Source organism: Oculina patagonica, chromosome 5 (genome assembly GCF_052425735.1).
Source record: "Oculina patagonica isolate OP01 chromosome 5, crgOcupat, whole genome shotgun sequence".
In the NCBI taxonomy this organism is placed as follows: Eukaryota; Metazoa; Cnidaria; class Anthozoa; order Scleractinia; family Oculinidae; genus Oculina; species Oculina patagonica.
Genome location: NC_135762.1, coordinates 26,218,205 through 26,235,515, shown reverse-complemented (window position 1 = coordinate 26,235,515; position 17,311 = coordinate 26,218,205). Strand labels below are relative to the sequence as shown.

The 17,311-nt window shown below is 37.5% G+C and overlaps 2 protein-coding genes across 3 annotated transcripts in view; both read right to left on the bottom strand.

Annotated features, from left to right (window-relative positions):
* LOC144653604 (NTF2-related export protein 2-like) overlaps positions 1-17,311 on the bottom strand; it is a 218,990-nt gene that overhangs the window by 156,592 nt on the left and 45,087 nt on the right. The gene's annotated exons all lie outside the window — the stretch shown is intronic.
* On the bottom strand, positions 2,507-16,314 carry LOC144653512 (dnaJ homolog subfamily A member 3, mitochondrial-like). 2 transcript variants are annotated; one of them, XM_078513506.1, is made up of 14 exons: positions 16,136-16,314; positions 15,971-16,042; positions 15,559-15,644; positions 14,691-14,771; positions 13,795-13,864; positions 11,277-11,422; positions 9,557-9,709; positions 8,500-8,647; positions 6,947-7,011; positions 5,999-6,070; positions 4,903-4,959; positions 4,185-4,300; positions 3,502-3,599; positions 2,507-2,727 (listed from the first exon to the last, which is right to left on the bottom strand). In XM_078513506.1, exons 1-14 carry the CDS (start codon positions 16,293-16,295, stop codon positions 2,609-2,611), a joined length of 1,443 nt encoding a protein of 480 aa, XP_078369632.1. In that variant the 5' UTR covers positions 16,296-16,314; the 3' UTR covers positions 2,507-2,608. The 2 variants fall into 2 exon arrangements, with proteins under 2 accessions (XP_078369632.1, XP_078369631.1); XM_078513505.1 differs by having other exon boundaries at positions 2,591-3,413.

The following is a 17,311-nucleotide window of genomic DNA, read 5'->3' as shown; positions in this document are numbered from 1 at the left end:
AAAGATTTTAGTGGTAACATATTGGCTTTTAATTTAGAAAAAACTCCACTTATCCTATTGCTCATGCTCAGGCCAATCACAAAGGACACAGACAATCCAGTAAACCAATCAAAACTCGAAGCTAATACATGTAGCTGGCACGAAGCGCGGAAAAACGTGCGCGAGCGAGTCACGATTGGTTTTGGTTTTACTCCTGATTGGCTGAGAAAGTTGCGCGAGATTTTTAAGCCAATCACTAAGCGCAGAAATGCAAAACCAAAGCAAACGCAATTTTACTTTCGACACAATTGAAAACCGCTCTATGGCCATTTGAATATTTAAATGGTAGAACAATAGATGTCTACCTGAGAAACTGACCATTTTGAGGTAGAGCCCTCTTGTTTTAATACTGAGATATTCAGATGCAGAGATAAGCCGATCTAAAATACGCGTAAACTTGAGACTTTCACACAATAAACATTTGATCACACAGAGTCATTCTGACGCGCAAACAATGTTTTGGAAAATCCTCTTTTTGTATGAGTTGTTCAGGCATGAATATTCAAACAATAGAAATCGGTTAATGAGCCACGGAGAAGCGACCAAGTAGCTGGCCAATTTGGTATGAAATGCAAATGTTAGCTGATCAAAGAAAGGTGTGACCCCGAGACCTGCGCACAAGAAGAACTGTCTCCACGTGTCTCTTGTTTGCAACATTCTCGACCCCAGAGCTCTTGTCGTTTGAACGTGACTGACGGCGACAAGTTCTTCTCGCCGTCAGTCATGCGCAAAAGAGAATTGCTTTGGGTCGAGAATGTTGTGTGCAAGTGTCAAACTCCGACACCTTTAGATCGGCTAATATTCAGATTAAAACAATAGGGTTCCAACTTTACTCTACTCGGTAGCTCATTATCCAATTCCTATTGTTTATATGTTCATTTTAATTTCCGCTAAAATGACGACTTCCCAGCTAATTGTTTGCACACAAGAGGGGTGGTTACCACGTATCTATTGGGTGTAACTGTCAGTCACACCTAAATGATGGAACAATGATAGAACAATAAAGGACTACCTAAACAATTACCACTTGACACTTTATCATAACCAACATCTAAGGCGCAAACAATTTTTATGCATGAATATTTAAACAACAGAAATCAGCTAATAGGCCGTTTTACGGCTACGGCGGCCATAATTATTTTGCTCCCTTCGCATCCTATAACGCTCATTGAAATGATTTACTCTTTTATTGTGATAATTCTGCAATTACCATAATAAAAGAAAAAACTATATATTGTAGGATGCGAAGGGGGCAAAGTCGATATCTGTAAAACGGCCTATGAGCCACGGAGTAGCGACCAAGCAACCCAACTTTCGAAGGTGGACTCTATTGTTTGAATAAAATGCTAATATTAGCCGATCCAATAAAGGTTTGCCTTTGGCACTTGCGCACAAGGAGGAGTGAAACCACGTAAACAGCGCCATTTTACCATTTTAGGGCAAAGCACGCCCAAAATATGCAATTCGTTATTACACGGTAGCTGCCTCGTCCCAGGCGTCCTCCTCCTTGGAAGTGTACCGTTCACTTTGGTGTTGTGGGACTGTCGGACACGGTTCGCTTGGCGTTGTGGGCCTGATGCGGACGGGAAAACGGAGGCGCTCCGCGGCTAGCTCCCTAACCATCAACCTCGCGCTCCCATAATGTTTATTATTATTCCCTCTCGCATTTTACCGTCCGGCCGACCGGCGCCAAAATGGGGACGAGGCAGACACTGCAGAGCAGGGCAACTACTACGCAACTCGCAAAATATCCGCTCGAATTATATGTTAAACCATCGAATATGGTGCACCTTTGGAAAAATTTAAATATTGAAACAATAGAGGTCCTGCTGAAAACAGCTTCTACGCCGTAGTGTCTACTTCATTAAGCAATGTTTTTTTTTTTCAATGTTCATGCTGCAATATTTCCACTGAAAAGATTTGCCAGGGAGTTCTTTGCGCGTCAAGATCGCCCTCTACGACGTGTCGTATAAAATGTAATTCCGGCCAACACGATGGTGCCTTATTTACATTGTATTCCAATGAAGCAAAAATAAAAAGAACAAATTAACGATATTCGGAAACAAGGTGTATATTTGTAATTATTGAAAAGACAACACAAAATCAAACACAGCAATTTATAATAAAATTAGGTCACTTTTAATATTCTAGCGGTAAAAAAGAAAACCCACATGGTATCTGAGGAGTTTCAGCGCTGTATTACACACAGTTTAGAAAAAGATAAGGCCTGAGAAATGTGAAACAGTTACAGATAAAATTACAAACCAAGGACACTACAACAAATCATTTATTAAAAGAAAATGGTTTAAAAATTTACACTTGAAGGTAGCGCTTTAGATTTTTAAATATAAGAAATTATATAGGTCCCCTTCTCAGTTTTATCTTTTCACTGAAAATGTTGACCTTTAATGGAGATTTTTGCTCACACACAAAATGGAAAAAGTCTTCACCCCCTTTTTACAAAACCTAACCCCTTAAGTTTAATTGTGGTCGGCAAAAGGGAAGAATTCTATATAACAGCGTACAGTTCGTGCACATTACACGACAATTTTAAGGGACCAGTATGATGTCACGCCTTCCCCTGTCGCCTGTTATCTTTATCTTCATCGCTCTCGTCCTCTTCGCTACAAAACACTTTTTTCAAGCGTCCAAGTAACCCGCTGTCATCTTCGGCAGCCGTCTTCGTACCTTGGAAAAATTGAAGAGTCAAAAAGCAGAGTTAGTGACTTGGTGTAGGGCAATTTTTGATGGGTCTTCTCCTTCGCTAAACCGTCATTTGGGTCGCCACGCAGTGAATAGCGTTGCGTGACGTCAAACAACGTCACGCAACGTTACACGTGATGTTCAAATAACGTCACGCAACGCCATTTCCCACTTGGGAAAAGGCGTTGCGTGACCAAATGACGGTACAAGCGAAGGTGGGAAACATTCATGGAGGTAGTGAATGAACTTTAACACCGATTTTTTTTTCAACACTTTGTCACTCGCAAACTTCCTGACTCCTCAATTCCTCCTCGGCAAGACTAAATTTAATACCTTACTAAATTAACTACAGTGTTATCTATCTGTATCACTGCCACTTCCATTTCCTAAATGTTCAAGCTGCACGTACTCCGAGGCTTCAACGCCAAAAAACACTAAGTGCAAAAACATGTATGTTGCGGCAGTGAAGCAAGTGACCGCCATGATCTTCAAGAACTGTTGTCTTGCATGACGAGCTTTAGCCTCTGGGTCTTCATCGTCCCACGTCCCATCAGGCATAAACCGACCCAGAGGCCGCTTCTTTTTGACGACCTCTTCAAGGTCGATCTTTTTCGAGGCATTTGAACCAGTGGGTGTTTCAAAAGCCTGCCAGGATTGGCTAGTTGGCTCATCTATGAGATGGATAGATGAATTAATAAATAATTTTCAGTTTAGTTTTGCGTGAAAAATTGTGCTTTAATCAACAAAGGACCAACTCACCTTTTGCGGACTTATCGACGCCATTGACTGTTCCGTTAACTTCGTCTTCTATTTCGGCATATGCCAATACTAGCGCCTTTTGCTTGTCATTTAGGTATCTGAGTATGAATATAAGACATTAACTTACACACTACCAAATATCGGGTTGTTGATGACATGAACATCCTTCATAGTATACCTTAAGGTTATAATTGTTAACCGCTACTAATTTTAGCAATTTCAGCCAATTGGGGGAAAATCGTTAAACTAAGTACTCGCTAAAATTTGTGTCGGTCAAGTTTGACACTCGGTAAATCTTAGTACCCCCTGCCTCCTACCCTGGCTCCCTCCCCAAAGGAAACCGAAATTAAATATAGTCGACTTGAAAAGTTCTTTACAAAATGGTTGCCAGTAACGTTGCTTTTTTCTGGCAATGCAAATGTTCATTCAATTTCAAGTGAGTTTGTTCTTTTACTGAACATTTATTTCCATCTCAGACTCTTAGCTATATGTTACTCTATTCATTAAAAACTGGTTTACACGATACCGATTTTTTTTAAAAAAAAATTCAGAAAATAACTAAATTAAATAGTGGCTAGATCTTCAGAAAAAATGGCTAAAATTAGTAGCCGCTAACAAAAGTAATTTTATCATGTGTACAGCTACCTGCAAAATAATGTGTTACTCATACTAACGAGACTTACTTGGGTATGTGTATTTTAAAATTGACAAAATGGTCTCCTTTGCCCATTCCATTTAATCTTGGGATGCCACGCCCTGACAGACGGATTTTCTGATGAGACTGGGTTCCAGGAGGAATCTGAGACAAAACAACGTGTCAGGAGATTAGTAATTATGTGCAAAGCGGGTATCGTAACAACAAACAACAATGGAATTATTGATTTCTGTAACGCGTGTAAGCAAACTTGTGGGATGAGCCATAACCTCTGAAGATAGCCTGCGTAGCAAGAGTTACCGCATTTTGGGCGCACGAAAATTCAGGAAGAACGTCCTTAATTTGGGCTCCCCTGTTTCTTTGCCCTCGCCCCAATTTTGACGTGACAAAACGTGGAAAAATATGCATTCGTCCAGGACCCCTTGCTATGCAGGCTACTCTAGAGAGGATTGCTAGTAGTGATTACAAAGGAAAAACTTCAAAACTTTAACTTTTGGTGGCCGGACAATTATACATAACAGCTAGGAATACTGGGGAAGTACCGAAACAGACATAACTTTCTGGTGGTCTTTTACTGAGAGGCGAGATGGCACAATTCTTATTTCTACAGTATCCAAATTATAAACACCTTCTATAGTCTCATTGTAATGAAATTACTCTCTTTTTTTCAGCACTGTAAGCTGAGCTCAAGAATAATAGAATCATTGCACATGAAGTCATTTGTTGACGGATTTTACTTTACTTACCTTGAGTTCGACCTCTCCATGGATACCAGGAGCACGTATCGTGCCACCAAGAATTGCCTGTGAAACAATCATGTTGACAATCAACCATCACGAGAAAATAAACCCTGGTTAAAAATCTGTGTTCAGTTCTATTTCAGGGTAATGACCTTAAGGTCATTGCCCCGAAATAGAACTGAACATAGATTTTCAAACAAACGTTGCCTACTTGTTGATTACCTTAAGGGGACTTAAATTTTGAAATAAAAAAGTGGGGTCCCCATGTTCGTTTAGGAGCAGGAAGACCTTGTATATACCACATAATTCCTTAATTATTCCCCTGTGAGTACTGGAAAAGTACACATTTCCAGTGATAATTCATTTTTTAAACATGGGAATTGATCTGTTTTTGTTTTACAGAAAGAACTTGATCGCTACACCCAAAATCTAAGAAAAAAATTGATAGGTCACCATACTCGTTTACGAGAAAGAGACCATTAATTTTTCTTGCAGACTTAGCCGAATAAAAAAAGTCGCCATTTTGTTTATGTGCGCACACTAATTATGCGTATAATTCTACGCAGTAAGGATGTGCCATGCAATACAGCATAATACGGAGTATCCAAAACATGTCTTCAAAATTTAAGTGTGTTTATTTTTCTCAGTTTAATTTTGCTCAGAAGTTTGGGTAATACCTTCTATGCGTATGCGGTGTACAAATCTTAACTTTTTATTGACTGTATTTACATTTTGGCTAAAAGTGGAGGATTAAGAAGATCTTAAACATTTACAAGCGGCAGTTTTCGTGGGAACTGCGAGCGTGCATTGCATATGACTGTTGTGTGCCTAAACCCATTATTATCCCTAACACCGAAGTGGATGGACTCATTATCTCTTGAAATATTGCACAAATCTTTTGTAACTCAAAACTCCTTTGCTTTCAAAATCATAGAATTCAACAAGTAATGAAGTATTCATAAATTAATGGAGTACAACTTGTAAGATTTTGGTCACTGATTCTGCAAAATGTGAACCAACAATGTTGCCAACAGGTAGAACTCTTTCTCATTATTAATAACAAGTATATTGCCCCAGAAGTCTGACAATAAAGATATCTTACCTGAGTAAAGCTTATGGTGACTGTAGAACTAACATTCGGACCATCTCGTTCAAATATTTTACTCTCACTGACCTGAAATCAGACGGACAAAATTAATAAGAATCTCCTCTTACAACAAGTTAAATTTCAAACAAGAAGTCATCAAGTTATATCAAATTTATTACATTCAACAAGAGCGGCATGAAAATTAAACAACTTGTTTAGAATCAGAGGTTAACCTACGACATTTCCAGTGAATTCGCGGAACAACCGCACGGCAAGGATGAGGTTTCGCTGCATGCTAATGGGTAAGTAGTTTCGGGCGGTACTGTAAATGATGTTTTTTAACAAAAAAAGAAGGAAAGGAGAAAAAAAACACAAAAAACTAATTGTCCCGAGCAGATGAAGCCTGTGCCTCCTAGGCATTTCTTGAACAGGTCATCAAATAAAAATAACTTGAACATACACTAAAAACCCGCGTATAAGAACACCTATTTTGGCGGTTCAGGCTGATTTGGTTCTTATATAAAGGGTTATAATCTGCAAAATCAGCCTGTAAGTGTTTTTAAGTGTTCTTAAAAAAAAGTGTCTTAAAATAAGGAACATACTAGGCTACCAATAGATGAAATCAATATATATGCACACAATTGTATTTTAATTTTAATAAAATTGATAAATCAAGGCAATACTGTACTGTAATCGGGGTGGAACTATTATGTGTGCAATGAAAAGTAGTGTTGATCTTTGATATTTCTCCATATAAGAACAACTTTCATTTTTCAGGCTGAATGTGTTCTTATATAAATGGTACTTTATTTCCTAAAATCAGGCCTGGGTGTTCTTAATCCACTTGTTCTTATACGCGGGTTTTTACTGTACTACTGTACTGTACATTTAAGTAAACTGCAATTTATTTATCATTACTGAAAATTGAAGCAGAAGTTCACAATTGGCAAAATTTTAACAAACCTTAAATGTTACAAATATTTCTCCAGCTTCCACTGGCACTCGAACAGTCTGCCCATCTTCAACTCCTGACAGTTACGGAAAAGATAAAAATTGAAATTATAATAAATTTAAATAATGCAAAGAAAAATCTAAGTGAATTTTGAAATGACTTGTTAAGGTAGCTGCCAAAATTATAGTTGAACCTTCAGTGTATTAGCCTCTTGAGCCACAACATCAACATATTAATTCCCTTAACTGGTCTTCATACATTTGCCATAGAACTAGTTGGGAGTTTTTGGTTTTCTGTCACAGCTAAACCATTAATGAAGGGATGTCGCTAATGGCCGGCTGCTGGCTAAATTAACCGGCTGAAATAGAACTTAAATCTGGCTGAAATTTCACATGAAAACAAAGAGAGCTGCTAAGGCCAGAAAAGCCAGCTGGGCTTGTTGATGAGCCGGCTTAGTGTTTTCTTAGCTACATCCCTGTTAATGTTAAAGGAATTAGTATCAGTACCGATTTATATAGGTTTTACAATGAAGGCGCATTTACATGGCAGAGAAATTTGGGTACGGACCCGTCATAAAAAATAGAATAAAATAGTCCGGACCTAACCACTTTTGTAGGGAAACAGTCAAATCAAAACGGGGCCATAGGCGCCTATGGCCCCGTTTTGATTTGACTGTTTCTCTACAAAATTGGTGTGGTCCGCACCAATTTTCTGTTGTGTAAACGCGCCTTGAATGAACTAATTTATGTTGCTGTGATGTCAACATTAATTTTGTTGCCACAGCAATGTCAAAAGATGTCAAAAATACCCTATTTCTGACTTTTTGAGGCTAACAACTTCTTTTTTGTGACTAATTATTTCCTGAATTCTCATGACCATTTTGTATAATGATTACACGACAAGTGTCTCTCTTAATGCATGGCCTCTCCATGGAGCACAGGGCATATAGATGTACGTCTATGGTGTAAGTAAGTAACTTTATTAAAGCAACACTGTCATAAGAATTTTTCTGCTTTGCACGAAAAAAATACTAAAATTGGCAAGACAATATACATGTAGCTGGTACATAAAATATGCCAAGAACATCGAGCTAAAGATATAAAGTAAGAAAAAAAACGGCGACTACAGTAAATACTATTGTTATTGAAGGAAGAAGGAAGAAGTTGTAAGTTTTGGCTGTTTTTCCAGACCACAAGGGCAAAACTTGAAAAAATCAGCCTGACTTTTTCAAGTTGAGATCTTAAATTTTTGATGGCATCACATAAATTAAAGATTCAGTACACTAGCATGGAAATTTTTAACAACACTGGATCACTTTTTGAGAGTTTCCAACGTGTTTAGGCTCTTGAATTTTTGAAGTAAGCTTGTACAGTGTCCCTTTAGAGTGCCAAATGCGTTCTAGCGCTATGGCGCTAATTGGGGCACTAACAATTTATAAATTAAATGGATAAAATAAATAACTACTGGTAAAGGTAATGCTTAATAATTAAAAACATATAAAAATAAATTAATTTACATTAATATTAACAGAGTAGCCGACAAAATTGATTTACTGTAGTGATACCTGCTGGAATTGGGATGGTTATTGTTTTGGTCTCATGTACACTTCCTTTTCCCCGACACTTCTTACACGGCGTGCTTATGATGACACCTTGTCCACCACAACGCCGACATGTTGATCGCATGTGGAAGAAGCCAGTGTTCACTGTTTCCTACAAGAGTTTGAACAAGTTTGATCGATTCATTACTGCATAATTATAGCTCATAAGTTATCTAACCAGAAGGTCTTATATCACAAAATAGTTCTCAGGTTATTATCAAAGTTTCTAACTTCTGAGGTGCGTACAATGCGCAGTACAATCAACTCTCGCCTTGCGGACACCCCCCTATTATGGACACTCGTTATTACGGACAAAATCCAGATCACTGGCTAAAGTTAGAAAGGTTTGACTGCAAATGACTCCTACTATTATGGAGTCTCGGTATTACAGAATTACGGACACTTTTGTGGTACCAAAAAAACTTTGGCTTGTCAACACTCAATTGAACAATACAAGAAGCAGATTCACTTCAAGTGGTTTAAAAGGGTGAAATACTGTATTAGTTAGGCTAGCAAAGAGACTTCTTAAGCTATACATAAAAATAAACCTTCACCCATCATCATCATCATCATAATCATCGTTATCATCTCAACAACGCAGTCCTAAGACACCAATAGTGCAACCAAGATTTTATTTACTAATAAAAATGCTACAAACAGGGTTTATACACTTTTTCAGGCCAAAAATTCAAGGACTTTTCAATGACTTTCAGGACCCTTCTTGGAAATTTCAAGGACTTTTTTTCATGAAATTTATCCCAAATCAACGATTTCCAGTCTGTTGTGATGTTGATGTGCTTGCTGAAGAACTAAAAAAATCGCTTATTTTGGCAGTCTTCTCCTAACCTTGAAACCTTCTGTTTTGATGTTCAATAAAAAAAATCAAGGACTTTCAAGGACCGAAAACCAATTTTAAGTACCGGTACTTTCAAGGCCTTGAAATCGAACTCCTGAAATTCAAGGGTTTTCAAGGCGCGTACAAACCCTGTACAAAAGAAAGAATTGTCGCACCACAACCTACCTCTCCAGTTCCTTTACAAGTAGAACATTGAGAATAAGTTGTGCCAGGCTCTGCTCGCTTGCCATTACATCGATTACATATCACTCGTGTTCTTGTTGTAATGTCTTTGTTACAACCCTTAGCAGCGTCCATGAAAGACAGGTTTAAAACATGCTGGAAAAAAAAGCAGAAAAACTTTCACTTAGGCATGACATGAGATTCCTTGTAATTTAAAATAATCATACATGTAAGTTTCATTAGGGAAAGCTTGATCACTTGATGCAAGAGAAGGTAGAACTACTTTATTACATAATTAAAAAACTCATTAATAATTCATAAAGAAAATACAAAAGAAAATAATGTTTAATGAGTGTCTTTATATCTGATAAAGACACGGCTAAACTTTACCTCCTTTTTTCTAGGCCAAAAACGCCCCAAATCGAAATATTAGTGCAAGAATGAGTTGATCTACATCAGAAGATTTTCTAGCCGTTCAATAAATTCGCAGTTTGTGTTTTTTCAAGTCTAAAACACTCGGCTGCGCCTCGTGTTTTAAACTTGATAAAACACTGCTGCTCATTATTTTATTAAACATTACGTCACGAAAAAATAATTTTAAAGGTGGTGAAAAAAAGAAAGCAGTTTATGTAATAAAAGAAATGTTGTTTGTATTGTGTGATCATCTTGGTGAGAGCATGCAGTTCTGAAAAGAACTGTTGTTTATGACAAAGAAAAAGAAAAGTTGAACAAATTCTCCAAGTATCACAAAATGATACTCTTCAATAATCATAAAATTACCGTAAGTTGTCACTAACAGTTTGAGTAATAAATAAAGAGAAGATCCTTGCAGTTATGAACACGACTTAAGCAGTTAACAAGCCTGAAAAAATCAGGATTGTCGGGACTCAAACCCTGACCTCTGCGATACCGGTGCAGCGCTCTAACCAATTGAGCTAACAAGCCAACTGGGAGCTGGTCATTAAATTGGTTCGTAATATACCCGGGAAAGATGAAGATGAAATAATGAATATATGAAATCATATATTTGAACTGCGGATGAAGAATAAATGAAGAGAAGATCCTTGCAGTTATGAACACGACTTAAGCAGTTAACAAGCCTGAAAAAATCAGGCTTGCCGGGACTTAACCCTGACCTGTGCGATACCGGTGCAGCGCTCTAACCAATTGAGCTAACAAGCCAACTGGGAGCTGGTCATTAAATTGGTTCGTAATATACCCGGGAAAGATGAAGATGAAATAATGAATATATGAAATCATATATTTGAACTGCGGATGAAGAATAAATGAAGAGAAGATCCTTGCAGTTATGAACACGACTTAAGCAGTTAACAAGCCTGAAAAAATCAGGCTTGCCGGGACTTAACCCTGACCTGTGCGATACCGGTGTAGCGCTCTAACCAATTGAGCTAACAAGCCAACTGGGAGCTGGTCATTAAATTGGTTCGTAATATACCCGGGAAAGATGAAATAATGAATATATGAAATCATATATTTGAACTGCGGATGAAGAATAAATGAAGAGAAGATCCTCGCAGTTATGAACACAACTTAAGCAGTTGTGAAAATAAGCCTGAAAAAATCAGGCTTGCCGGGACTCGAACCCTGACTCGAACCCTCGAAAACTGAATAATATTGTTAAGGTACATCTGAACAGCAGATCAACATTGATTCACAATATTTTTTAAATGAACTTTTCAATAGCTACATGTTTTTATAATACCTGTTGAACTTGTTCATATTCTCCAAACCCTCCCGCTGCTGACTGAAAGCCAAAGGGACTGTCTCGCCCACCAAAGAAACTTCTGAAGATTTCTTCTGCATTAACATTTTGTCCAAATGGACTGCCACCACCAAATGGGTTACCACCTAAGAAGCACAAATCCATTATTAGCCATCCCTCAATCCAGGAAGCAAGTACACGTCTTCGCTGATATACTGTTTGCACTCTTCATAAAATCTCTAGAGAGCTTTGCGTTCTGCAGTGGACTTTTTAAATGTACCCAAAAAACTTTAGTATCCAGTTGCAGTACATTAAGCAGATGGAAATCTAGATAAAACTGTGTAGCATCATAGTTGAAAAAAAAAATGGTTTAAATGTGCCCTAGTAAATGTTTATCAAGGCATGTATCCACTAAAGAAGAGGGAGAACCCTCAAAACATCTGGTGTTTCTAACATTTATTAGCATAATCCAGTGGCCGTCTATTGGCAAAACACGCGATCTGATTGCCTACACAGGTGCCTTCTATTTAATAATTAGACGGCAAGCTCGAGGTTTCTACCAGCTGATAGTAATTGTTAATTAGCAAACATTTTGAACCAAGCTTTTGAATGTATTACATTAAGCAGTCAAAGAAAATCATGTAAATCATTAAACCCTTTTATTTCACAAGACCAAGCTATGGCTCCTTAGTTCTCTGTGGTCAAATAGACTATGTAGACCTATGTCTGTCTACGTCTATGTTATTTTGGCGGGTTTCAAAAGTTCATTAATAGAACATGGTTTTTGTGTTTTGCTGCAGCCGCAATGGCTGCAAGCAAAACACATTGAGAGCTGAAGTTTGTGCCGTAAGGTGTAAGGTGTAAGTGCCGTAAGGTGTAAGTGCCGTAACAGAGGAGAAATCTGAACTACCGATGTCAATCAAATCCATGAACAAACAAAATCGAAACCAATGAACCGTAGCGCTGATCGCATTCGAAGTTATGGGCCAAAGTATTCGAACGCAAACCACGTTGGACACGTTGGAAAACAGAAAACCGATTTAAAAGTATATCGCATTGGGAAAGAAAACAAACTGTGGCGCGACCACTCCAGTTTTATGAGAAAATTATTCTGCAGTTTTCATCATTTACGAAAAGAGCGAAGACTTGGAACCTCGCCGAAGGTCATAAATATTTTCTCCAAAGGACCGGTTAGTGCACAGTTTGTAAACTTTCGCTTTGAAAATAAACTTACCCTCACCTTGTCTACACTGTCTACAGCATACTAGTACTGTATTAACTCTGAACTTCATATTTTAAAATAAAATGTATGAACGTGTAACTTGTCACGCAAAGACAGCTGGAAAGGAATATACCATGCTGGTAGGCTGCACCGCTAATTGTAGCTGTATTCGAGCTATATAAAAGACAGCTAGAAACGAATTAATACTAGTAACATCACAATGGGAAAGAAACTTATTCAGTGGTTCACACCGTCGAAAACAAAGAAATATTAAAGGAAGTTCTCATTCACCAGATTCACTGCATCAGATGCAACATTCGTCAGTTCGTGTTTAAATGCGTGGCGACCAGTTTGTTTACTAGTTATTAAAAAATAATACGGTCTTCATTTAATAAACAGTTCATCCTTAAATTTCAGCTTTTCTACGACTGACAGGTAGGTACTATAGTATAAGCCCCGCTAAAATAGCTGGAAAGGGAAAGTTTTTTGAAAAATGAATTTTTGACTGCCAGACGCGCTGGCGCCACATGTTTATTTTGTGAAGATTAATTAAACGCCGTGAAAAATAGAATTTGATGTCCAGCGAGCCACTGCATCTTCGGCTACGCAGTCCTCAGTGAATCCTCCAACTTCACAAATTTCTAAAACTTTAAGAAAACGAACTTTCGCAGAATCAAAAATTGGTCCTTATCGATCTTCCGATCTTGTTGTGAAGACACTGAAATTCGACGAGTGTTCATGCGTGAAGGGATGACTGACGAATGATAATAATTATTTGTAAACTTTCGCTTTCAAAATGAACTTTGCGTTACGTTCAACGCCGTCTTTCTGTTGTTGTACGCCGGTGCGCGTGCGATTATTTATAATTTCTGAATTTTGATCAGTAAAATTATCAGGATTGAATTAACACAAAGTGACTACAATATAGTGCAATTATTAACCTGCACACAAGTGACAGACAATAAAAGACGTTGGATTTCAATCTCGACTCACTTGTCTTTCATCAACATGTTCCCTAAGACTTTGCTCTAGCAGCAAAACACATGGACCCATTGGGGCCCTATTTTTAAATCTGTTGGATACTAGGGACTTTAATGATTTAGCGTAGTTTATTGATTTCTTAATTTATTATTATTTTCATAAGACACGACCACATCAGCTATTATGCTGCAATATTTATCGTGTATAAATAAAAGCTATTATTATTATTATTATTATTATTATTATTATTATTATTATTATTATTATGTTATATAAAAATGACCAAGCTTCAGTTAGCCCAGTAAGAAACTGTACCTGCAGCTCCTCCAAAATCTGCTGTTCCAAAATTATCATATGATCTTCTTTTGTTGTCATCACTAAGACACTTTAAAATATGATTGAAATATGTTACTAAAAACATAAAATCAGCTAATGCCTAAAATACCACAGAATCCTGATTTTTTTAGCTTCAAGGGAAACGAAAAATTTTTGTCTCAGGAAATTGGGGGCACTGACAGTTGTAGTGTTCCACTGAGAGAAACAAAGTCAAGCAAAATGCCTTTCAATTTGAGTTATCAGGAGGGTCAAAGAATTGAGGTTTCAAGAAAAAAAGTATCCCACTGTAAAGTACAATTGTTAAGGCAGACAATTTGCACAAAATTGGCTAAGTTCCATCAAGGTGAATTAACAAGGGTTATGACTCAAACTACTTACAATACATGTTCAGGGAAAATTGAAAAATGAAGCCTTCCATGATAGGAAAAAATGCCTTATCGAGTGTTCCAATTTGGTCCAAACTGGGTTTCAAACCCCCTGCAAACTGGGTTAAATATGCAAATGTCATCTCTTGTAATTTCAACCCACAATACCAAAATATTCAAACAGACTGGTCACACAAATCACCCAGGGTAGTCGCTAAGGGCCGGTTGCCGGTTAATTTCACCGGCTGAAAAAGAACTGAAATCCAACCAAAATTTCACATGAAACCAAAGACTTAGGTAAACATTAAATTTTTAGAGCTGCCAAGGCAGAAACGCTAGCTGGGCTTGTTGATGAACTGGCTTAGTGTTTTCTTAGCTACATCCCTGATCACCAATGAGCAGAAATTGCCAAGTTGCTTGCAACTACTTGTATTGAGGAACCTCCCCTATTTGAAACAATTGCGCCCTGCTGTCTGTTCAGCATCAAAGAGAACAAATTTAATAATGTACCTCATATGCTTCACTTATTTCTTGGAACTTTTCCGCAGCACCAGCACTTTTGTTTGTGTCGGGGTGGTATTTTTTAGCTAACTGAAATGAGGAACAAGAATTTTTAATGAACAACATGGCTAATTATTTAAAGAAGCAAGGAAGCAACCACTTTAATATGGAAATAGATCATTGATATGTCTGAATAGGCCATTTCCGAGTTACCCTTTGCCTCTGTTTCAAAACGGGTCTATGTGCGAAACTATTCAAATGAAAATGAAATTGATTTGCATGAAAATGGACCTGTAGATGAAACTCATTTTCATACGAATGGTTTCGCACGTAGACTCGTTTTGAAACAACAATAATAATAATAATAATAATAATAATAATAATAATAATAATAATAATAATAATAAGACTTTATTTAATGAGGGTAACATAGTTTACTGGTGGCCCAGTAGTTTACAATGTGGCCCTCCCTAATTAATTACATATTACATACTTACTACAAATATTATACTTAACTACAGAGGCAAAGGGTAACTCGGAAATGGCCTATTAATTTGTAATAAGATCTGACTGTGTAAAATGGAACAGCTAAAAATGGGGGGCATTAAATTTTTTTCTGAACCCCCTTTCTAGAGGGAATACGAGGGGTGTAGGACTTTTTCCAAATTAAGATGACAGCAAAGGATTGTTGGAAAAATATTTTCAAAGGATGCCAACAAAAAATTTGGGCTGTCAGAAGCTTGCTGGAAAAACAACAGCAACAAGAAAAACAACAACAGGGTTTCGGAACCACGCCTTAGGGGGAAGGGGAGAGGGTGAAGAAAAAGAAAGGAATGTCCCACTAAGGATGCCACCTGTAAGAAAATACTGAACTCACATCAAAATACGCTTTTTTAATTTCTTTTTGGTCAGCACTGGGTGATACTCCGAGAATTTTGTAGAAATCTTTTCTGTGGGTTGGATCTGTAGATAAAAAATTCAACAACATAAAAATTTGATAACTTTATCCTAACATATTTTTACATGAAGCTTACATAAGAAATGCAAGTATAAAACTTTAGGTAGGCAGTTTTCGGGAGCCTTTTCTACTAAATGATCACAAATTAGGCTGGATTGTAAATTTATATGTAGATCTAAAGAACAACTAACGAAGATGCATGCAGCCTATGTACAAAAGATAATTTATATTTTTAACTTGCGTAATTTTAAGTGGTCCATCGACAACACGTGGAACTCACATACCGATCGTTCGTGGAGAGAATTTCCGAAGATTACATTTATTTACTAACCTGATGTGTGAAATTCCCGACCATGGCAAGAGATAGCTCCAATAAACGAAGGGTTAATCTTCCGTGCTGGCGCTGGAAATACACAAAAGTTGAAAAGGACAAAAAAAATTAGTAAGCGAGATCGCTATAAAAATACTCAACACAAACTTGTCAGCTGATTCTTACCCGAAGCAAAGAATATTCCACCTCTACTTGACGCAACAAGCAAATTATTCCCTATCCTTGAAAAGCTATGCACACTGAAGTTACGATTCCGTTTTAGGGTTTCTCTTGAACAGAAAATACATCTCTGAAGTAACAAACTTCCACTCCGCCGAGCCGCCATATTGGCAACCGACTGGAAAAGTACATGCGTACAACAGCAGTATGACGCAATGTGGATATACCATATTTGGATGAAAGACGATGAAATGAAAAGTGAATGGGAAAATGATGGAAAACCAGAAGGCTCGGCAACTTTTTGGCAACTTTTCATATTTCAAGCAACTTTTTCCCCTTCGAGCAACCTTCTTCCTCTCGAGCAACTTGTTGCATTTTGAGCAATTTCCAGACCAAAGATCTCCGAAGATTATTTGAGTGTTGTTCAAAGGCCATACGAACGTTTCCGAAGATTTGCGAAGTTTGAGATTTTCGAGGAACATCTGAAGATCGTTTTAACTTTCGGCTCATTCTGCATTAAAACATTACAAAACTCGTCAGGAAACATGACGCCATCGATATCTTCACGATTAGATACTTCTTTTGCTGTAAAATTGCAGAAAATTGCTTAGAAATCTTACCCTCAAAGGGAAATTAGTATATATTTAGAGAAATTCTCTTGATTAGAAGCAGCGTTTTGGATTTTTTGGAGCAACGTTCGAGCAACTTTTATTATCAGAAGCAACTTTTTTGTTTTTTTTGCAGCAACTTCCGAGCAACTTTTTGAGAAATTATAGAAAATTATGGGAAACTTGAGCAACTTGTGGAAAGCCCTAAAACAAAACAAATAATCTTAAACGAAAAAGACAGTGCCCGTGACGATAAATTTGGAAGCAGATGGTAGCCTATAGCAAGTACAGTGGAGGCGTCCGCTGGATGATTTCGTTTTCGTCACTGGCCGCCATCTTGGACTTTCACCCAAGCCTCCCTTGTTTTCTGAAAATCAAGAAAAGATGGCGCTTGTTTCTTCGACTTGTTTGCCTCAAAAACCTTGCAAACCTAACAACGCCAACAGGCAAATAGAAAACCATAGTTTTTTTAAAAAAACTTTGTCTCTGAGCAACATCGCGCATGCTAGATTTGAAAATTTTAAAACTTTTATGTTCGATTCGTTTCCGCAGGGTTTACGTGCGCTAAGAATTA